Genomic DNA, 22,481 nt, shown 5'->3' on the forward strand with positions numbered 1-22,481 from the left:
AAAATTAACGTTTAAAGTGACCTTGACATTGACCTATGACCTTGACCTCGGATTTTTTGAATGTGCTACTGCCTCTTGATGAGACGAACACACTGGTGGTCGAATTTTTCAAATCGGACCATAAACAAAGATTCTACAGGGTACGCAGTATTTTGACCTCTCAAGGTCAAACGGTTTGACCTTGGAAAAAAGGTCACCATTTTCGAACTCAGCGTGCCATGGGCTATCTGCATGCCAATTTTGATCGAAATCATTACTCGAATTTGAATCCGAATACGAATGCGACGCTAACTTTATGGACATCACCTTTTTAGCAGCTTGAATACACTCCAGCAACAATTTTCACTCATAAGTTATAACCTGCCTACTGTGCCTAGTTTCGCTCATAAGTCGTAACTCATAAGTCATAATTTTCACCCCAGCCCACCAATGACCCACAATCTACATGTTAAAACGGGGGACTATTAAAGCATCCAAGAGCGCAGCATCCAAAATACGCAACAACCAAAACCGCAGCATCCAGCGATCAAAACCTCCAAATAACATCCAAAATCGGCCCTTTTGGGAGCATTCAGAGCATCCAAGAGCGAAACACCCAAGGATGCAGAATCCAAAACCGTATCATCCAAAATGGCAGCACGAGAATATCTGAGAATCGTATCATCCGAGGACGGTTCATCCAAGAGCGAAACATCCAAGCATGCAACATCCAGAATCGTATCATCCAAAACAATACAGAAAAGATGGAGCCACTCAAGAGACTCAGTAGCGCCACCTGGTATATGTGATATAAACTATTAGTTTTAGGCTTGCTTGACAGGTGGCTTATGGGTCGTGTTTAGCGGCACATCTTCACGATGTGACGTCACTAGGTAATATGACGCCACTAGGTATTCTACAGTGGATCCCCATTATATCTATACCAGAGCCGACTGCCGGTGGCTGCTCTGTGCTCCCGCCGCCGCCGCCGCCGCCACTCTGTCTCCCGCCAAATAGCAGGAAAGCGCGGGAACCAAAAGCGCGCCAAATCGGCGCGCCGCGTGCCAGCTCTTCGCTCGCTAGGTGCAGCTGCACTTGGCGCCGGCTGCGCGCCGCGTGGCAACTCGTTGCTCGGCCGGTACAGATGCACTTAACAAAGCAATGAATTGCGGACAGAGCTGTTAGCTGTTGGCGCCTGGTGGCATTACCGAAAGGTTAGGAGGTCGATGGTATTTGGTTTAATTGATAACTTTACTAGAAGTTATTTGTTGAGGCTGCAGGCAGGGGCGTCGCCACGGATTTTTGACTGGGGGGGGGGGGGGACGATCGACAGAGGTGAAATCTATAAAAAAAAAACATAAACACTGCTCTCCGCTTTCTTTTCAAAATCGCTGCATCACATGTTAAACCCGCTCCTGACTTTTCATAACGTGACTGCCTGAGGGGACAGGGCGGGGGGGGGGGGTACATTGGGCTAGGAGAATAGGTACATAAGGCTGTACATACAGGGGAAGCCGGGGTAACCCCGGGCGCAGGGGAAGCCCGGCCACTCCGTTTCCGGCTAAATTATTCATAATAAAGTGCTTTGTCCCCTCAGCGTAGCAGCTATAGAGCAAAAATGATATTTTAAGGGTTTCTAGCTAAAAACTGAGATATGTTGCACTGTTAACCCTCGCCGGCACAGGGGGGGGGTTGATGCAGCCCCCCTAAGGTTTTCCGCGAATTACTCGCGTAAAAAGCGGCCGATCGCGACGAAACTTTCAGGACCCTCGCATTGATAAATTTTACATCTACCCTCATCATTTCATGACCCTGACCCCAATGACCTTTGACCTGTGACCTCTTTTCCGTGACCATGTTTGGCCGAAATCGCGATTCGGCGCATGTCGGCTCGCATTAGCCGCGCGTTTGCAAGCTTTTCGTGGTTTCAAACGTTCAAACATGTGATTTGATGTTGCTCCCATGCATTACGGTGGGTGTCAAGGTCACCTGAAGGTCAGGTCAGGTCATTGACCTTTGGTGACCTCGGATGACCTCGGTTCACTTTTTCGAGTTTTATATGTTTCTAGGCTAGTTTTTTTAGCTGAATTCGAATTTAGCAACCATTTATACATTTACGGAGTAGTTTTGGTTACGAAGCTGTCAGAGGCGGTTGACACGTATTACGAATACCCGTCACGACCCCTACCGGTTGACCTGACCTGACCTGACCCGACCTGGTCTAAATGCTTAAAGACATCATCTCTGATCAAAACTAACACGATATTCGTGATCAGCACCCCGGAAAACCACATGGCAGCCACACTTAACGACTTTCTAACAGGTCCCGATTTTCCCGGTTTTCGGGTCATTGACCTGACCTGGAAGGTCACCCGATGACCTAGGACCTTAAAATTGGGTATCATCGGCTTCCTCTAGTGACGAGCAACACGCTCGTTCTTTCCGCGAAGCTCTAGCTCGATCAGGGGCCAAACGCGAGGGGGGTCGAACCCCCCCCCCTTGTGCCGTCGAAGGACGCAAAATGGCCTGTGCCGGCGAGGGTTAATGACTAATGTTATACCATACAACCCTTAGACCCTAATATTTATACGAATGTTATGAAAGGATCGTTTAAGTGTTTGTAGTGAGTGAGGGGTGACGAGGCAAGCTGGCTTAAGTATGACATTTTTTTCCAAACATCGCTGTTCTAAAATAAAATTAGCACATTGGGGTAACCCCGGGCGAGTGGGCGAGCTTACCCCCAACCGAGAGCAATGCCACTAAACCACTGTTTTCCATGAGATGATATGCACTGAGTAGGTTTGGGTTTGGTTGCCCAAAGATAAACTTCGAAAATAAACATGTTATCATAGACAAAGGCTCTTCGGCCTGTCGCTCTATTCCAGTGCCTATACCTACCTATCAGGTACCTATGGATGAAGGGCGATTGCTTGCCTGGTTTTTACTGTAAAATATGGGAGATATCCGCTCCATTTTAACGGTTTTTAGTTACCCTTCATCAGTTTATATCAATAGTGACTAAGTAAAACTCAGCATATATCGGACGTTTCGTGTTCGGTTTAACACTTCATCGGCGATACTTGGCCAGTATCGCCGATGAAGTGTTAAACCGAACACGAAACGTCCGATATATGCTGAGTTTTTATTTAATTTCAACGAAAGCTGAGTACTATAATAGTGACTAAGTTTATGTTTGCATGCTACAAGAACAGTCATGTCACTTGAGGTCAACTAGGGTCAAACTACGTTTTGCAGATAACGCGACAGACAAAAATGGTGTCGTTGTGTTCTTATTCATCAGCCGAGTCGTATGATATGCAATATGATGCATTTAGGTAAATAAAAATGGTTTAAAGGAATTTTGAAATACACATTTTTGTCAATTTTGCATCACGATTTTCATCGACCTGTGCTCTATATGTGATAAAGGCTAGCTAAAATACCAGTCGTGACATAAACTGTAAGATGTCTAGAGCTAAACAGTACCTTAATATTTCACTTTCCGTCAATATTTGGAAGACACATAACGGTTTCACCAACTCGTTGTAAAGCGCTGGAAAAGTGGCCGGCGTTACCCCTATGCCGGGCTTACCCCAGAAAAATTAATACTTTTTTTTTAAAACTCGAATTTCGCAGCTTTATACTATTTCCACAAAACCAAGTTTTTGGGACAACACGGCCAGTTAACTTATCAAGCTAACAGGATATCAACATTTTATACATCACGCTTAGGTATGTCATAAAAATCAAAAAGAGTTTATTATGCCGGGCTTCCCCCGGCTTCCCCCACTGTAGGGTAAGGTGCCTAATTAGCGACCCTTCCCTATTTGCGACCTACCTCCCTACAGAAAAGCTGGGAAGATAATTCGGGGTAAAAACAATGTCAAAAGGTCTGCCATACTTTGGTTATCAAACTAAATTCTTTTCCGGTTGTTGGTCATTGGTGCTTCTGGTGGAACGTTTTAGGGGAGTTGCGATAAAAATGGCCAGTTACTTATCCAAAACGTGTGCATTTGGACCCTATCATATGAAAAGCGATGCACATTAAGATAATGCACCTTTTTTTTATTCTAAATCAACAATCCTTTTCCAATTGACTGCCGTTTTCCCGTAGTGAATCACGTTACTGTGCACTGCATGGTAGTCAAAAATGTGTCGCAACCCATATTTCCTATTTGCGCCCAACACGGTCGCAAATAGCTTAAGAAGGGAAAGAAAGGAAACAGACAGAAATTAAAATGAGTTGTTGCTGAAGTTTGCGATGTGTGGCGGGTGATACCAACTGTCGTCGCCGACTGCAGGGGTGCCGATGCCGAATCCAGGGCGGGCCTCGAATATCATGCGAGATAGCCCGCAATATAGGTATGGGGTTTCGCCTTATTTTTGCCTTTGGTGCATCACGTGATCAGTTTTCACCTTCATTAAGGTGTTGGACAAACGCTCCTGTTCCAATGATTGAGTGCTTTGCGTATAAGTTGCTTGTTTGGAACCATATTGCAAATTTTCAGGCGTCGCATTTTTTTGTCATTTTTATTATGGGAAAACCCACAGACTTATTAGCGACCCTCACCGTGGTCGCTAATCGGGACGAGTTCCCCATTAGCGTTTTTGCAATGGTTTGTCAAAATGCTCAGTGCAAATAAATTAGTGGATATTGGTGCAGAAAATGAATGGATTTTAACCCTCGCCCGTAAACGGCGATCTGCCACCTTCGCCCATGCAGGGGGGGGGGGGTTGGTGCGACCCCCCCCTTGGCGTTTGAAAACGGAGCGTCGTAGAGCTTAGCGGAAAAGACCATCGGATTGCTCCCGCCGAGATCTCGCGATTGGTGGTATATTTTTGTTGGTCCTAGGTCAACATTTGACCTACTTTTGACCGGTCAAAGGTCAAATTTTCGGAAAAATAGACTTTTTTCAACTTTCCGCGGCGATTGCGGCAAAACGGTGAGAGATATCGACTTGAAACCTTCACTATCGTGTTCCTTGATCAATTCTCTATCGTTTGGTATGTATTTCGTTTCCCTAGCTCTAAAAATGGCGCGTTGGGAGCGCCGGAAGTCGGCAAGGTCACAGTCGGCGGCAGAAATTCGAAAAATCAAAATTTAAATTTTTGAAATCTGATTGTATTTTTGGATTTGGGAGGTCCATTTGCTCCCTATAGAAGCTAATATTGCTGCATATTCCCATTGAGGTGACAAGAATTAGCAAAATAGTGGTTCGGGCGCTTTTCAAAAATAGTACCGGACGCTGTTCCTCTTGTGACGTCATAGCTCCGTGACCTGACCTGACCCGGTCAAGTTTCTTATACCATATGATAGCCAATACTTGCCCCAATATGCATGGGAAGTTTCATCACGATCCATCAACCGATGTCCGTACCACCGGCAGGAAACCTCGGGCGTTGGCACTCAGTTTGTGAAAATCCGGCCGGAGGCTGTTCCCTTTGTGACGTCATAACTCCGTGACCTGACATGACCCGGTCAAATTTTTTTTTATCAAAAGATGCGCAAGGTTTGCCCCATAAGGTACCCAAAATTTGGCGGCGCTGCGCGCCGCCGTTTTTACACTATTTCCGAAAAACCTCAGGGGGGGGGGGGTTGCACCAACCCCCCCCCCTACATGGGCGAGGGTTAATAGCAAAATGTACGATCTCTTCGAAGATCAAGCCAGTAATACAGTGGCACCCATATAGAGCGTGATCAATGACGGTTCAAATTAAGGGGGTCGCTAATTATGCACCTTACCCTACAGATCCATATGTAATGTATTCTGAGTTCTCTCATCTAAGAAAAATGATTTAGTTAAGAAACTAAGCTCTTGGGAGCGATTACCGTAGCTGAATGTTTTGCATCGAAATTGGCCGAACATGACGGTACTCTGACGTTATTTCCGGTTGACCTATGAGAAGCGAAGAAATTTTCATTGGAACACGAGGTGTCAAAGTGATGGAGCCGAAGGTTCAAGGTATACTGCAAGTTTCGTGTGGATGGATACGCCCAGTGGTTTAACAGATGTTGCAGAAAAGCGAGGGGAGTTCTTTGTAAAGTCCCCCTCCCCCCAACCCCAGCGCGGGTTAATGGCAGCCGACCGATTACCTGTACCTACATTTGCAGCCCAATAATTCAACTTAGTACGGTTACAGGCAAAGCCTCTGGGCTTCAATCATTATCGTCGCCACGGGGATGGGGGGGGGGGGCAGGCGGGGTAGCTTCCCCGCCCAAGCTCCGACCGTTTTAGCTTAATCGTTTTGAACTCGTTAGACATAAAATTTGTACCATCCTTTTTCCGTCGAGATGGTTCGAAATATGTATTTGATAGACCTCGGTAGTCGGTAAGTCACTTTCACTATTCGACCCAGGTCAAGGTCAGGTCTTGTCTTGACCCAAGCAGGTCTTTTTGCACCTAGCGATCGACATGTCTTGACAGTTTGGTACCACACTATTCACTAGTTTTAAGCACCATTATATCGTGGAAAAACTACTTTTTACCATATTTGACCTCAGATGACCTATTTATTTCAGTAAATGGTATCCGGGTCATCCTCACCACTCCAGAGCCACTGAGGGCCCTTAGAAACTGGCGTGGGGCCAGCTGGGATAACTGGGCTTTTAGGTACCGGTGCGGGGCCCTCAGACTTCGGCCCCAAGAGACCTAAGGGGGCTGGGGCCCTTAAGAGTCGGCGAGAGCCTTTCGATACTGGCCCATGGGGCCCTGAGATAACCTGCAAGATAACACCCGCACGTACAGCCCACCGCTAAAGTAATGTGTGGTTTTACCAATCTCAACAGATGGCTTTGGCCGACGATTTTTAAATGCGGACTGATTGAAGAGAAGACGTCAATAGATAAAGTTGTAGATGCAAGGGTGAAGACTGAAGATACATGTAAGTTACATTTTAAGTCTCGTTGCAGTCTGGCTAATCGTTCCTAGGCTTCAGAAGCAGAACATACCCATGACTGAAACCACACATTACTTCTGCTGTGCACTGTACCTGTTTATTAAAGTTCCGGTGCGGGGCCATCAGGCTCGGGCTGGGGCTCTCGAGCATCGGGCTGAGACAAGCAAGCGCCTGTGAGAGCCCTTATTGTTATTAGCCCGCATGAGCCCCGCAATGAAATGTGGATGTGCAAAAAATAGTGTTTGCAGTTTGCACACCTTGGGATTTTCACCGTCTGCAATTGCACATGCCCTGCCTCCCCCCTCGACGGAATCCGCAGCCCCATAATCCAAAGTGTTTTTTAAAATATACCTATTCTTTATAATAAAATATCAAAATCAGCGCAAAAGATCTACACGCAAAAGCTCTACAGTCTTGCTTTTTATAGAACACTTAACACTTAAGTATGTTTAATGTTACGATCCGTTTGAAAACTCGGCCCGTATTAATGCTGCCCGGCCCGTATCAATAATGACCGTAAGGCCGGCCCGTATAAATTCGGGCCGGTCAGTAGGTAATCGGCCGGTAGGGCAGTTCTAATACCGACCGGGCGGTATTAGAATCCACTGTTTTCCTCACGGCCATATCAAAACTCGGGCCATATCAAAACTAAGCAAATAGTCACTATTCGATGTACCTACCCATTAGCAACGTAGGCCTGCAGTGGACTTATTTTTTAATGCTGTACAGTGGAATCCGCTTAATAAATCCTCGAATAATAAATCCAGCCGCTTATTGTGGCCGCTTGAGCCATAGGCGGCGGAACGGGGAGGGCACCGGGGCACCGTGTCCCCTTTTGATTTTGGCATTTTAACCCTATTAGTGGCAGGGGGTTGTTTTCATCCACCCCTCAGGTTTTTCGGGAATATCTCCGAAACCGCTGAAGCTATGATGCTGAAATTTTCTGACTTTTCCTAAAACTAAATTGGGCACATTCACTGAAAATTTCAAGTTCATAACTTTACCAGAGGCGGCTCCAGAGCACTGGAAATTGGGGGTCCTATTCTTGAAGCGAGTCATTTGGGCGAAGATCACGATGCTGCACCAGTTTTACGAACAGTGAATGAAAGGTATCATGTGATAACATATACAAAGTTATTGTGCATCCTCTTTTGACACGTTTTTGCTATAATAGGCGGATCCAGGCGTCCAAAAAGGGGGGTTATGTTTTACCTCCCAACATAGGTGCCCTGACACCGCTTATGCATGACCAATACAATTGTAGTCGTTCCCTCATAAGAAAATTGCAACATAACAAGACCATTACCACCCTTTTTAGAAACAGTACCAACAAAAACCTTATTTACTATTCTTTTTGTGTACCCCCAATCTCAATGATCTGTATCCGCCTATGATTTTTGAAAATGCATATTTTTAGGATCCATGTGAATTCCTGGTTCATTCTCTATCGATCGGCAAAAGTTGCGTTAAGATTGGTTCAGAAACCTGGCCGTGATAAACAGTCTGAAATGTATCTGCAATTTGCCCATTTTTACCCCCCTCTACCCCCCCCCCCCCTATTGACATTTTTTAATTTTTATTTTTTTTAGAAATGTAGATCACGTTAAGCGAAATCGAATGCCGTTTGAGTTTTGAAAATCGGCCTGTTAGATCTCGAGATATCAAGGGGGGTCGTAAACAGCCTCCCCCCCTGCCACTAATAGGGGTAGCCAGGAGCCTGCCACTAATAGGGTTAACATTAACCCTATGGGCGATGCATGGAAAGAATGGGACCAAAAGTCGGCAGTTAATTGAAGGTGTTCCGCTGCTACTGGCTTGAGCTGTTCCCGGATTTTCTCCATAGATATCCATAGTTTATTAATCCGCTTAATAAATCCACGCACTCCGCTTAATAAAGTCACTTTGGAGTTTCGAAGTCTGCAGTGACGTCTCCCGACTCGAAATGTGGCATCCAACCCGCTCGTTAACTAAGGTCCGCTCCTTATCACTTAACTAAGGTCTGGTCACAAAGTCAAGTAGCCCTCTACTAGAGGGCTACTTGACTAGTAGAGGGCTACTTGAATGGCGACTCTGACTTCGACTCCGAAGTCAGAGTCGACATTCTCTGGCTTGAAGTCATGCTCATCGCTCTTAACTGGTTAGTCGAAATTTATGAAGCCGTTTTAGCCGATCGTGGGCAGGTGGGATAAGAGCTGTAGGTTCTGTTGACCGTTGTGACTGGTGGACGGTGGTTGTATCAGTAAAGAGGTCAGACCAATATAGGCCCACACTGAGTATTCAAACCTCCTGGACCCTCTCATACCACACACCGTTCCGTCATTTCTATCCTCAGTACAGTCAAATCCCTCTCCTCCACGCCTCAACTCCTTGTTCCGGACTGGACGGGCAACTTTATCCCATGCGGGAACCCCCGATAAGAGCACGCCCGTAACCGGGTGCGGTGACTGGTGTGTGCTTGGGGTGCTGGTCGGCCTGCCCTCTGGACGGGCTCAGCCTCGTCGACTCACCAGGGTGCTCGCCCAGACCAAATGTCCCCCCTCCCCCTCCCCACTCAAAACTTTTTTACTACCTCCTGGAGAGTTCATTTTCATCAAACCCGCAAGATAATAGTATATTGAAAGGGTAACTCGCTGCTACCATTATGTGCATAGTAACGGTACGTGGTTAATATGAACTTATTCGCCGGCGAAGAGTATTATTACCATGTAAATATCAATATTACTCTCGCGATCCAGAACATCACGAAAACTCTTTCCTCCTGGGTATTGTGACTCGGGTATGCAGATAGTCGTTTCATGCGTGGATCTTGTTTACCCTCGTGAAGATGATATTTGAAATGGAAACAATCAGCCAATTGCAGAAACGAGATCGGCCGTTTGCGGTTTGAAGGACGCGCGCATCTGTCAGTTTTCGGCCGTTGGTCTCCGAGAGCGGATGTGAGCAGTGTCGGTGCCGCGCGGCGTGGCCGTTGGTGATTGTGCTTGTGTGTTGTTCATCGCCTATAGAGCCTCTGTGGACATTTTATTGTAAGTACCGATGTGCTAGAGCATTGCGTGCCGTTGAACGGTGCTAATTTGACCTGGTTAACAGGACCCCGTGCACGGCCACGTGGCCTAGTGTTGTGAGTAGGGTAAGGTGCCTAATTAGCGACCCCCTTAATTTGAACCGTCATTGCTCACGCTCTGTGGCTGCCACTGTATTACTGGCTTGATTTTCGGAGAGATCGTTCATTTTTCTATTAAAATATAGTCATTTTCTGCCCCAATATTCACCAACTTATTTGTAGTGAGCATTTTGGAAAACCATTGCAAAAAACGCTAATAGGGAACTCTTCCCGATTAGCGACCGGGGAGGGTCGCTAATAAGTCTATGGGTTTCCCCATATTAAAAGTGGCAAAAAATGTGACGCCTGAAAAGATGAAATATGATCTCAAAAAGGTTACCTATACGCAAAACACTCAATCACTCGAACAGGAACGTTTATCCAACACATTTACGTAAGTAAAAACTGATAACATGATGCACCGAAGGCGAAAAGAAGGCGGAAACCCACATTTTGCGGGCTATCTCGTATGATATTCGAGGTCCGCGCTGAATTCGGCACCCCTGCAGACGGTGACGACATTTGACATCCCCTGCCACACATTGCAAGCTTCAGCAACACCTCATTTTCATTTCTCCCTATTCCCCTTTCTTTCCCTTCTTGAGCTATTTGCGACCATGTCAGGCGCAAATAGGAAATATGAGTTGCGACACATTTTTAACCGCCATGCTGTGCACAGTTAAGCGATTCACTATGGGAAAACGGCAATCAATTGAAAAAGGAATGTAGATTCAGAATAAAAAAGGTGCATGATCCTAACGTGCATCGCTTTTCATCAGAGAGGGCCCAAACACACACGTTTTGGATAAGAAACTCGTCATTTTTATTTAAACTCACTTGAAACGTCCAACCAGAAACATCGACAACCGTAAAATAATTTAATTTGATAACCAAAGTATGGCTGACTTTTTGACGATGTTTTTACCCCGTTTTCTCCTGCCAGTTGTTCTGTAGAGTGGTAGGTCGCAAATCGGAAAGGGTCGCTAATTAGGCACCTTACCCTACGTACATTAATTTTGTTGTGATGCTACAAGTTTATGCATTTTGTTGGTGACTTTGAAAAAGCCTTGCACTGTAGTGATCCAGTCTCATTATCTCACGCAGACGGGCGACCACCCAGGAACGCCGTCGCTCACTTCAAATATTGTGCGCTCTGCCTAATCCAATTTGAGGGCGCTGAATGTCTTGTATTCATATTCAAATTGCATTCAAGTTGTATCGTGGTGTTTATTTACCGCTTGTGCATTGCTGAACGCTTTGTATAAATTTGTATGAATAAGCGAAGAGTCTCACAATGTTCATGGTTGGTGTGCCCCTCGTATTGTTTGTACGGAAGCCAAATATACCTACATTGTTGCTCTTGAAACATTTTTTTTTAGTTGGTGAGCTCCGGTTAACAGAAGCTTCGTAAAGCTTCTGAAGGAAGCGTCTGTGGGTCTGTTACCATCCTCTGGGGGGTTTACACTAAAGGAAAGAGTAAACATTACCATGTGACAAAGGGTAGGCCATAAGAATATACTCTCTGTAGGAGGGTAAAGCACAGAGTAGATGATGCGTTACTCCCTAAAAAATGGTTCCGTTAAAGATTTACCCTTTCAAAGAGTGTAACCCAAAAAAATGTAACACTCTAGACAAGAGTAAATCAAAAGAGTTTACCATTCAGAAGATGGTAAAAAACGTCTGTGTGTCATGTTACCCCTCCCTGGCGAGTTTACTCTTCATGAAAGAGTAAAATTTACCATCTGGAAGGTGGTAAAAAACGTCTGTGTGTCAAGCTACCATGCTATGGCGGGTTTACCCTTCAGGAAATGGTAAAAAAGTTTTCAGTGCCCCTAATTCCCATCTCCTTCCGGCTCTGAAATGGTCTCGTCAGACCGAAAAGTCCTAACCCAATAAAAAAATCCCAGACCGTGGCGAGGTCCTCTGACCCTCACACCAGCATCAGGTACTCTAAGGTCATGGTGAACTGGTGAGCCCCTTCGGCTGTCGTTTTGCCTAGCACGGGAGGATGGCCGTTTAGAAGTGGGGGTCTTGCTTGAGCATTGTGAATACTCGAATGTGTGGCTTATGCAGCTGTCACCCCACCCAGAGGACCGAACTTCAGCCTTTGGTGGGTGTACGTACCTGAGCCGCTGAAGTGTCTGAGTTCTCAGTTGTACCGTCGAACTGACCAGCATCAGTATTCTTTTAAAAATGGTTTATTTCTGTTTACATGACTCCATATTGAATGACCGTTGCAAATAGTCACTTTTGAAATCCTTTATGGCCGATTTTTTGGAGGGGACGTCCCCCCGGATTCCTCGGCTGCCGGCGGGGGGGGGGGGGCGCGTCCCCCGCCCCCCCCGCTTTCGACGCCCATGCTATCTATAAACACTCTCAAACATCGGTTTATTGGAAAACATGACACACCCGAATATTGCACCCGTTACCCCTCTGTGTGACCCTGAGGTTATCTCGGGTCATGAAGGGTCACCAGCAGTTTTTTTTTAACTATTTCTTTTGAATTGATATAAGAGACGACAGACGTGCTAGAGCGGTAAAAACATGTCAGATGTGTTCAACTCGGCGATACGGATTACGGATCGACTGATATGCAGCATGACTCTTTCCGGTCAGGCCATGCCCTGACCCGAGGTCAGATTTTCCAAATGACCTTAAAAGTCCGAATTTCATTCGACGCGACTCGACGAGGGGAACACGTTGCTGGCAAAAGTAATGCCGTGGCTCCCTTCAGTCAAAATCTGTTACCTAAAACTTTTTTTTCGTATAAACCAGGGATGCGGAGCCGTGCAAATTTCAGACGGTCCGGCTCCGGCTCCGGCTCCGAGTAAAATGGTCCGGCTCCGGCGGCTCCGGCTCCTTCATGCGATTAATTAAATACCTACGGGTGGAAGAGAAAGGGCGATTGAAATTGGATGGGTACACGTTGTCTCTGTATTTGCATAACAAGGCTAATTTGAATAGTGAATACCACATGGCCTTGTACTGTCAAACCGAACTAGGTCAATAATTTTTTCCTCTTAAAAAAAAGCCGGAGTCGCCCCCTTTTTTGACGGCTCCGGCTCCGGCTCCGGCTCCGGGCTATATTATTTCACGGCTCCGGCTCCGGCTCTGGGCAAAATATGCCGGCTCCGGCTGCTCCGGCTCCGGCTCCGCACCCCTGGTATAAACGGCTATTTTTATATTTTTTGCCCTCTGGAACATGGAATATATCACATAAGACAGGAAAAAAGTTAACTGTGAAGGAACGGGAGGAGCTGACGATGATAAGCGCGATCTGATGGTGAGATGAAGATCCTTGGGGAGGCTTGGTTACGGGGATAGTGGACACTACACGACTTATTAGGCACTTCTGGTGTGAAAACTGAAAGGGCAATTAATAAACCCACTTTCGGTATCGGTCTCCATTATCGACACTTAAGCCTACCTACATACGTGCCGCGCTTGGATACGCTGCAATGCGTCTTCATGTCATCTGTCAGGTTTGTAGTGGTATCGCAGCGATGTCGCTACCAGCACCTACGCACCTCCGTCTTGAGGATGTAAGGTCATTATAGGGATGCCACTGTATAGAGACTCAGTGATGTCATACAATTCCGCCACTTAGGAACCGTACGTGCCACCACCTATCGGACAGCCATTGAACTAATAGTTTCCAGCTTGTACAACAGATGTCACTATTTTGGATGATACGGTCTTGGATGCTGCGGTACCAAAAATGTTTTTTGGATGATACGGTTTTGGATGCTGCACCCTTGGATGTTTCACTCTTGGATGCTGCAATTCCTCGTCCTTGGTTGCTGCCAATTTGGATGATACGATTTTGGATGCTGTGGTCCTGAATGCTGCAGTTTTGGATGTTTCGCTCTTGGATGCTCTGAATCTTCCCTAAGGGGTCGGTTTTGGATGTTATTTGGACGTTTTGATCGCTGGATGCTAAGGTTTTGGATGTTGCGTCCCTTGGATGCTGCGCTCTTGGATGCTTCAATACTCACCCGTTAAAAACTATATGCACGTCCCTTTAAATGCAATGCTAATTGCTAACACTGTCACATAGTGTAATAAATAACAAGTGAAGACACTTCACCAATTTATAATGCAAACTCATGTAACAACTTTTCTTCACCTGGGAGTGGGCTATGTAGCTACTCACGCTGCAGTATGACGTAATAAAACGTCATAAAACGTCACTTCCTAAATCATTGAACGCTATCCTCGGCCTACATCATCGTCTTCCATGCCCCGTCATGATGGATTTTTTAATTGACTTAGACATGAAAACCCACGTTTTTTATTCCACTAAACGAAGGTAAATAATCCCAGTTTCTTACAGAATGCCTTGGTAGGCACAAAATCAGAGGACATCGATGTGCCACAGCCCGATGAAAGTCCTTCTCGATCTAAGTGCGCCCCAACATGTTGAACATCGTATTAGCATTCACTCTATTCCGTAACGTTACTCTCGAGAACCCACTGTTTTATTGCATGTATGGTCGCTTACTGAATGCAATGTGGCAGAACCGGTATGAAAATATTCAAAAACAGAGGACATCATAAGACCACCGGCTCCTAAAAGTGTAGGGTATTTTGACAACGTCCCTAAAACATTACCCATTTTGATCGGTCCTTTGATTGACATGGACTCGAGAACCCATGTTTTTTATTGCATTTAATGAAAGAAAATAATCATATTTTCTTATAAAATGCGTGAAAATATTTAAAATCAGAGGACATCGATGTGCCACAGCCCGATGAAAGTCCTTCTCGATCTAAGTGCGCCCCAACATGTTGAACATCGTATCAGCATTCACTCTATTCCGTAACGTTACTCTCGAGAACCCACTGTTTTTATTGTATGTATGGTCGCTTACTGAATGCAATGTGACAGAACCGGTATGAAAATATTCAAAAACAGAGGACATCATAAGACCACCGGCTCCTAAAAGTGTAGAGTATTTTGACAACGTCCCTAAAACATTACCTATTTTGATCGGTCCTTTGATTGACATGGACTCGAGAACCCATGTTTTTTATTGCATTTAATGAAAGAAAATAATCATATTTTCTTATAAAATGCGTGAAAATGTTTAAAATCAGAGGACATCGATGTGCCACAGCCCGATGAAAGTCCTTCTCGATCTAAGTGCGCCCCAACATGTTGAACATCGCATCAGCATTCACTCTATTCCGTAACGTTTCTCTCGAGAACCCACTGTTTTTATTGCATGTATGGTCGCTTACTGAATGCAATATGGCAGAACCGGTATGAAAATATTCAAAAACAGAGGACATCATAAGACCACCGGCTCCTAAAAGTGTAGGGTATTTTGACAACGTCCCTAAAACATTACCCATTTTGATCGGTCCTTTGATTGACATGGACTCGAGAACCCATGTTTTTTATTGCATTTAATGTAAGAAAATAATCATATTTTCTTATAAAATGCGTGAAAATATTTAAAATCAGAGGACATCGATGTGCCACAGCCCGATGAAAGTCCTTCTCGATCTAATTGTGCCCCAACATGTTGAACATCGCATCAGCATTCACTCTATTCCGTAACGTTTCTCTCGAGAACCCACTGTTTTTATTGCATGTATGGTCGCTTACTGAATGCAATATGGCAGAACCGGTATGAAAATATTCAAAAACAGAGGACATCATAAGACCACCGGCTCCTAAAAGTGTAGGGTATTTTGACAACGTCCCTAAAACATTACCCATTTTGATCGGTCCTTTGATTGACATGGACTCGAGAACCCATGTTTTTTATTGCATTTAATGAAAGAAAATATTCATATTTTCTTATAAAATGCGTGAAAATATTTAAAATCAGAGGACATCGATGTGCCACAGCCCGATGAAAGTCCTTCTCGATCTAAGTGCGCCCCAACATGTTGAACATCGCATCAGCATTCACTCTATTCCGTAACGTTACTCTCGAGAACCCACTGTTTTTATTGCATGTATGGTCGCTTACTGAATGGAATTTGACAGAACCGGTATGAAAATATTCAAAAACAGAGGACATCATAACACCACCGGCTCCTAGAAAGTGTAGGGTATTTTAACAACGTCTCTAAAACATAACCCATTTTGATCGGTCCTTTGATTGACATAGACTCGAGAACCCATGTTTTTTATTGCATTTAATGAAACAAAATAATCGCATTTTCTTATAAAATGCGTGAAAATATTCAAAATCAGAGGACATCGATGTGCCACAGCCCGATGAAAGTCCTACTCGATCTAATTGCGCTCCAACAGGTTGAACATCGTATCAGCATTCACTCTATTCCGTAACGTTACTCTCGAGAACCCACTGTTTTTATTGCATGCATGGTCGCTTACTGAATGCAATTTGACAGAACCGGTATGAAAATATTCAAAAAACAGAGGACATCATAACACCACCGGCTCCTAGAAAGTGTAGGGTATTTTAACAACGTCTCTAAAACATAACCCATTTTGATCGGTCCTTTGATTGACATAGACTCGAGAACCCGTGTTTTTTATTGCATTTAATGAAAGAAAATAATCGCATTTTCTTATAAAATGCGTGAAAATATTCAAAATCAGAGGACATCGATGTGTCACAGCCCGATGAAAGTCCTACTCGAAGTAACTGCGCTCCAACATGTTGAACATCGTATCAGCATTCACTCTATTCCGTAACGTTACTCTCGAGAACCCACTGTTTTTATTGCATGTATGGTCGCTTACTGAATGCAATTTGACAGAACCGGTATGAAAATATTCAAAAACAGAGGACATCATAACACCACCGGCTCCTAGAAAGTGTAGGGTATTTTAACAGCGTCTCTAAAATATAACCCATTTTGATCGGTCCTTTGATTGACATAGACTCGAGAACCCATGTTTTTTATTGCATTTAATGAAAGAATATAATCGCATTTTCTTATAAAATGCGTGAAAATATTCAAAATCAGAGGACATCGATGTGCCACAGCCCGATGAAAGTCCTACTCGATCTATCTGCGCTCCAACATGCTGAACATCGTATCAGCATTCACTCTATTCCGTAACTTTACTCTCGAGAACGCACTGTTTTTATTGCATGTATGATCGCTAACTGAATACAATGTGACAGAACTGGTATTAAAATATTCAACAATAGAGGACACCATGACAGTACCAGCCCCTAAAAGTGTATAGTATTTAAACAAAGTCTGTATTATACGAGGCATTTTGATCGGTCTTTTCCTTCACTTTGACTTGAGAACCTATGTTTTTTTATTGCGCGAAATAAATGAGAGTCATCGCATGTTCATTGTTCCTATTGAATGCATTATAATATGCAAAATGAGGGGACATCGATGCGTCTCAGCCCGGTGAAATGCCCAGTTGATGAATAGCTGTTTGGCCCATTTTAACACTGCGTCGGCATTTACACAGCTTCCGAACGATATGCCTGATAAGAGAACATGAATTCTTAGGTATTGCGAGCTGTGGGGCCTGTCCCTGTGTTCATACGCTATACCGGCTATACCCATTCTGGCATGAAGAAGACATTCTTAGCTTGTAAAGATGTGTAGTAAAAATAGGTTTTTGGTCTTCTCATTATGTTTAAGTGATATTTCATTTCAAGTTGCGTGTAGAGGGATTTCTTTTCAGTGTTTTGTAGAAAATAAGGGTGAATTAGCTGTTAAAACCAACACTTATATAACTACAAGCTTGGATAGTAGTTTCTTGGATTAGGAGTTTTCACTACAGGGATGAAACTTTTGCACTACAATGACGAAAACGTCATCAATCGTCATCAGATATCGTTAATTTTCTGAAAGAGCACTTCCGGCAGAAGAAAACGCATTACACAAAATAATCGAAGTGTCTTCACTTGTTATTTATTACACTATGACTGTCATATGGCACTCAGCCGTAAACATAAGCAAATGCTTTCCGCCTTCCGGTCTGCGCAACATGGCGGCGTCCACTGGACACCATCTGGCGGCCGGAGCCGAAGGTGATTCAGTGGTGTTGTGCTGTCCCATCGTTGAATGGCGCACAACATGGCGCAGTGAAATATACCAAGGGGAATTTACTTTTTTGCGTTTTTTGCAAGGCTACATAGTTGGACGCAAGAGCCAAGCTGCTACGCGCCCTAACCCAGAACAACAACAGCAAGGCTACATAAGTACTCTCCCCACCATTACGGCCTGTTTATACGACATATAGGGCCTTGTATACGGCTTTAGACTATTTACGGCATTTTCTCCGCTAGTTTCCTGCGTACCTACTTCCTAGGTACGGTACAAACTGTGCGGCCTCATGTATCTGCCGTTTATTGGTTTTGATGGGGCGAGATTAGCCAAAATGCCTTCCTGCTTATAGTGAGATGTAGAGACACATTTTATTGGTGAATGGACAATGGTAGTAGGGTGAAAGACCTTGGATAATCGTATTAAAGAAATAATGAGTAGACCATAACAAGACGAAGCTGGCCGAAGCTTGGAATAGCAGAATAGGTAGGTACACACGGGGGCAGATTGGCTGCCAGTGCTGCCTGCCCTCAGCACTGCTCAGCACTGCCTGCCAGTGTCAGTGCTGCCACTGGCAGCAGCTAGTGCTGAGCCATGGGATCCCGATGGGTGGGGAGTAGTGGAACATCAATCTGCCCCCGAGTGTACCTATAACCTACTTGCCTGCTTAGTTCTGGGTGACTTTATTCACACTACTGCATAATGCATATGCCTGCTCGTGTGATGTCTGCCTTACCAATACTGGTGCTTCCTATTGAAGCAAGGATCCTGACTATCTCAGGCAGCTTTTGCCAAATTGTCAGGGAACTCAGATTTGTTTTTCAATAGAAAAACACAATTCTAAAGAAAAGTGTTTTAACTATTGACAACAAACCTTCAACAAAACAAGAGTCAGCTCTCCCATCCCCTGTCCTTCCTCTGTAGCTGAAGGAGTCAGCTCTCCCCTCCCCTGTCCTCCCTATGTAGGTGAAGGTCCCTCGCCCCTGTCCTTCCTTTTGTAGGTGAGGGAGTCAGCTCCTTTCCTGCCCCCCCCCCCCATGTAGGTGAAGGAGTCAGCCCTCCCCCTGTCCTCCCTCTGTAGGTGAAGGAGTCAGCTCTCCCCTTTCCTGTCCCTCCCTCTGTAGGTGAAGGAGTCAGCTCTCCCCTCCCCTGCCCTGTCCACCCTCAGCAGCGGCCATGGAGGCGCCGCACCCGCTGGCCATGATGCCGGCCGGGATGGGCGTGGCCGTGAAGGAGGAGTGGGAGCGCCAGTCGCCGGTGTCGCTGCACTCTGCTCACCTGCAGCACGGCAGCGCGGCGACCATCCTGGCGCCGCTGGGCCGGCCCGGCCACGCGCAGCACCCGCTGCCGCTCAGCATCATGAGCGTCACCATGCAGGAGCCGGGTACGTGTTGGTTTGCGGCGGCACACAGTGCCGCCCAGTGGTGCCCAGTGGGCCACACACGACTGCCGCTGGGCACCCCTGCGTCCTAGGCCAAATCGCTGGAAATTCGAAGTTTGATTGCTGACTGCTATTTAGTACATGGTATTTTACTGACTTTTTTATTGCGTATGTCTTGGTTGTCTCGGTTGATACCTCCCTGACATTCCAGACCTATACTGGAATATGGAAACTGTGTGTGGGGTCCTGTCTATTGCGGTGACCAAGACAAGGTTGGTAGAGTTCAGAGGGGGGGCCACAAAAAATGGTAGCATCAGTCAGGCATCTAGCATACCAGGAGCGTCTAGAGAAATTGAAGTTACCAGGCATGCGCTACAGAGGAGAAAGAGGGAATATAATCATGGTACACCAGATTCTAACTGGAGGAATTAGGATCGACCACACCCGGATCTTTCAGAGAGCACCGTCAGACACAACCACAAGAGGACACTCACTGAAACTGATTAAACCATCGGCGAATCGTGTGCAGAGGCAGAATGCTTTCTCATAACAGAGTTGTGACCAAGTGGAATAGTGTCTCTGAAGAAGCCGTAAATGCCAGAACAGTCAACAGATACAAAAATGCTTTAGACAAACACTGGAAGAACTCGATGAATCTAACCAGAACCGAGTGAACTGCAAGTCAATGGGCAGGAAATCCACAGGCTTCATTATCCTAGCTTATTACCTTTGCTGTAATTCAGTAAGTAAGTAAGTGTATGGCTTGTAATAGGCAGACCATCCTGACGTGTGTTCCTGTTCTCCGGCAGACTGTCTGCTGCTCGGTAACGGCAGCGCTGGCGGCGGCGGCACCGCGGCCGCCCGGCCCCCACCCGAGCCGTGCCGTTGCGAGCAGTGCGGCAAGGTGCTCTCGTGCGCGGCCAGTCTGCGCCGGCACCAGGTGACCCACTCGTCGGAGCGGCCGCACGCCTGCGCCGAGTGCGGCCGGGCCTTCTCCACGGCCGCCTACCTGGCCGCCCACCAGAGCACGCACACACAGGAGCGGCCGCACACGTGTCCCGTCTGCGGCAAGGGCTTCACGCGCTCCACCGGCCTCAACCGGCACATGGAACTGCACCTGGAGGGTCGCCGACTGCCGGCGCCGCCGCCGGCCGTCAGCTCGGCCGCGGCCGGAGGGGCGCCGCCGCCGGCGGCCACGGTGCCGGCGGCCGCGCGCCCGCCGCCGCCGGCCGGCGCCAGCCCGGCCGCCCAGTGCGGCGTCTGCGGGAAACACTTCACTCGCGCGCTCAGCGTCAAGGCGCACATGCGGATCCACACTGGCGAGCGGCCGCACAAGTGTCCGCTGTGCGCCAAGGCGTTCAAGAACGCCTCCCACCTGAAGGTGCACAGCCGCACGCACACCAAGGAGCGCAGCCACGCCTGCGAACACTGCGACAAGCGGTTCGCCGAGTCGAGCAGCCTGCGCCGACACATGCTGGTGCACACGGGCGCGCGGCCGTACGAGTGCGATATCTGCGGCAAGGAGATGCGCTACCTGTCCCACCTGAAGGCGCACCGGCGCAAGCATACCGGCGAGACGCCCTACCAGTGCAGCCTGTGTGGCCAGCTGTTCCGGCTCTACCAGACCTACCGACTGCACGTTAAGAAACACGAGGGCCAGCTGCCCACGTGCGACACGTGTGGCAAAACGTTCAGCAGCCGCACGCGGCGCGACGAGCACGCGGCGCTGCACACGGCCGGCGTGATAAACGAGCGCGGCGAGGCGCCGCCGCCGCCCGGCCGGCCGCTGGGCCTGGCGCACCAGCCGGCGCCGGCGCTGCCGCCGCACCCTGGCCGGCTGCCGCTGCGTCTGGACACGCTGCTGGGCCGGCGGCCGGACGGCCCGCAGCTGGCCGAGCACCGGGCCGCCGACAGCCTGCTGGACCGCCGGCTGGACGAGCCCATGGACGAGCTGTCGGTGGACGGGCCGCCGCCGCCGCCGCTGCCGCAGTGAGGGCGGACCGGGCGGGCGCGGAGCGGAGCGGAGAGCAGTGATCTGACCGGCAGGGAGCGGGCGGCGGCGGACGGTCGGCGGGATTTGCCGCCTCCACAGCCAGCGGGGCGACTGGGGCCGGCGCGTGTTTTAACTAGAAGAGCTGCAGAGGTGCGGGCGGCGGCTGACGGAGGCGGCTTACGGGCGGCCGCTCCGGAGACTCAGGTGATGTGTGAATCCCGTGTTTACGCACGAATTTGACCAGTCCGTGCGAGGTGACGAGCCGCGCCGCTAACGACCGTTGTACCAGATATATACCTATCAACGGCGTTACGCTGTGTATATTTTTTCCGTTTTATCTTCAATATTTTATGTTGTGTGCAGCTTGTTCATGTTTCGAAGGACCAGCTCTGGAAGTGCCGTGCGGGCTCAGTGCCTTTGTTCCCTTTCAAGGGAAACAGTCATGCTGGCAACGAGTCAATTTTTGCCCAAATTGTGGATGTGGTTCAGCTTTTATTGCTGCCAAGTGACAGCAGTGCAGACTTGTTCGCTTGCCTTGTGCATGGACGCGTGCGTTCGGACGCTGTTGCACACCTGCGCACGTTAGCTAGTGGTCGTAGGCAGGGAAGTGACAGATTCGGTACCGTTCTGTGCCGACCGCTGCCGTTGGGCGCCTAGTCTAGTCGGGCCTCGATCGGTGGGGGCCCGTACCTGCCTTACCGGACGCGCCTGTCCGCGGCGGCCCGCCGGTGTGGTCTGTCCGTTCTCAGTGATTGTGGCGTCCCGGAGTTTCCTTTGGGAGAAGCCGACTGCGGGCCACTGACGTGTCGCCGTGTCGGTGACGAAATACAGTGTCTGTGTTATCGTAACTGGCTGCCTGGACTGGCCGTCGGTCGCGGTGTCGGCTCCAATGCGGCTCCTACTTCCGTTCAGAGTATGCGTTGGGCTCATCTGGCCTGCCCCATGGGATCTCAGTCATCAGACGGACGGCTCTCACCAGTGTTCTGTCCATCCGGCTGTCTCCGAGCCCGCCCCGCACCAGCGGAGACAACCGAGCAGTGTTCAGTTCGTGAGTACTCGTATTCACACGACACGGCCGGTAGAGACTCGCCGACCCCACCGGAGACATCTGGAGAGCGGTTATCACC

At 47.6% G+C, this 22,481-nt stretch overlaps 1 protein-coding gene across 1 annotated transcript in view; it reads left to right on the forward strand.

The window, feature by feature from the left end:
- LOC122374948 (zinc finger protein 771-like) overlaps positions 1–22,202 on the forward strand; it is a 42,824-nt gene extending 20,622 nt beyond the window's left edge. Inside the window, exons 2-3 of the mRNA XM_043354035.1 lie at positions 19,149–19,364; positions 20,171–22,202. Coding sequence (XP_043209970.1) covers positions 19,157–19,364; positions 20,171–21,354 — 1,392 coding nt within the window. The 5' untranslated portion in view covers positions 19,149–19,156 and the 3' untranslated portion in view covers positions 21,355–22,202. The remainder of the gene's footprint in view (positions 1–19,148; positions 19,365–20,170) is intronic.
- The last annotated feature ends 279 nt before the right edge of the window (positions 22,203–22,481 follow it).

The sequence above is a fragment of the Amphibalanus amphitrite genome, unplaced genomic scaffold (assembly GCF_019059575.1).
Source record: "Amphibalanus amphitrite isolate SeventyFive unplaced genomic scaffold, NRLGWU_Aamphi_draft 001745F_arrow, whole genome shotgun sequence".
NCBI classification, from domain to species: Eukaryota; Metazoa; Arthropoda; class Thecostraca; order Balanomorpha; family Balanidae; genus Amphibalanus; species Amphibalanus amphitrite.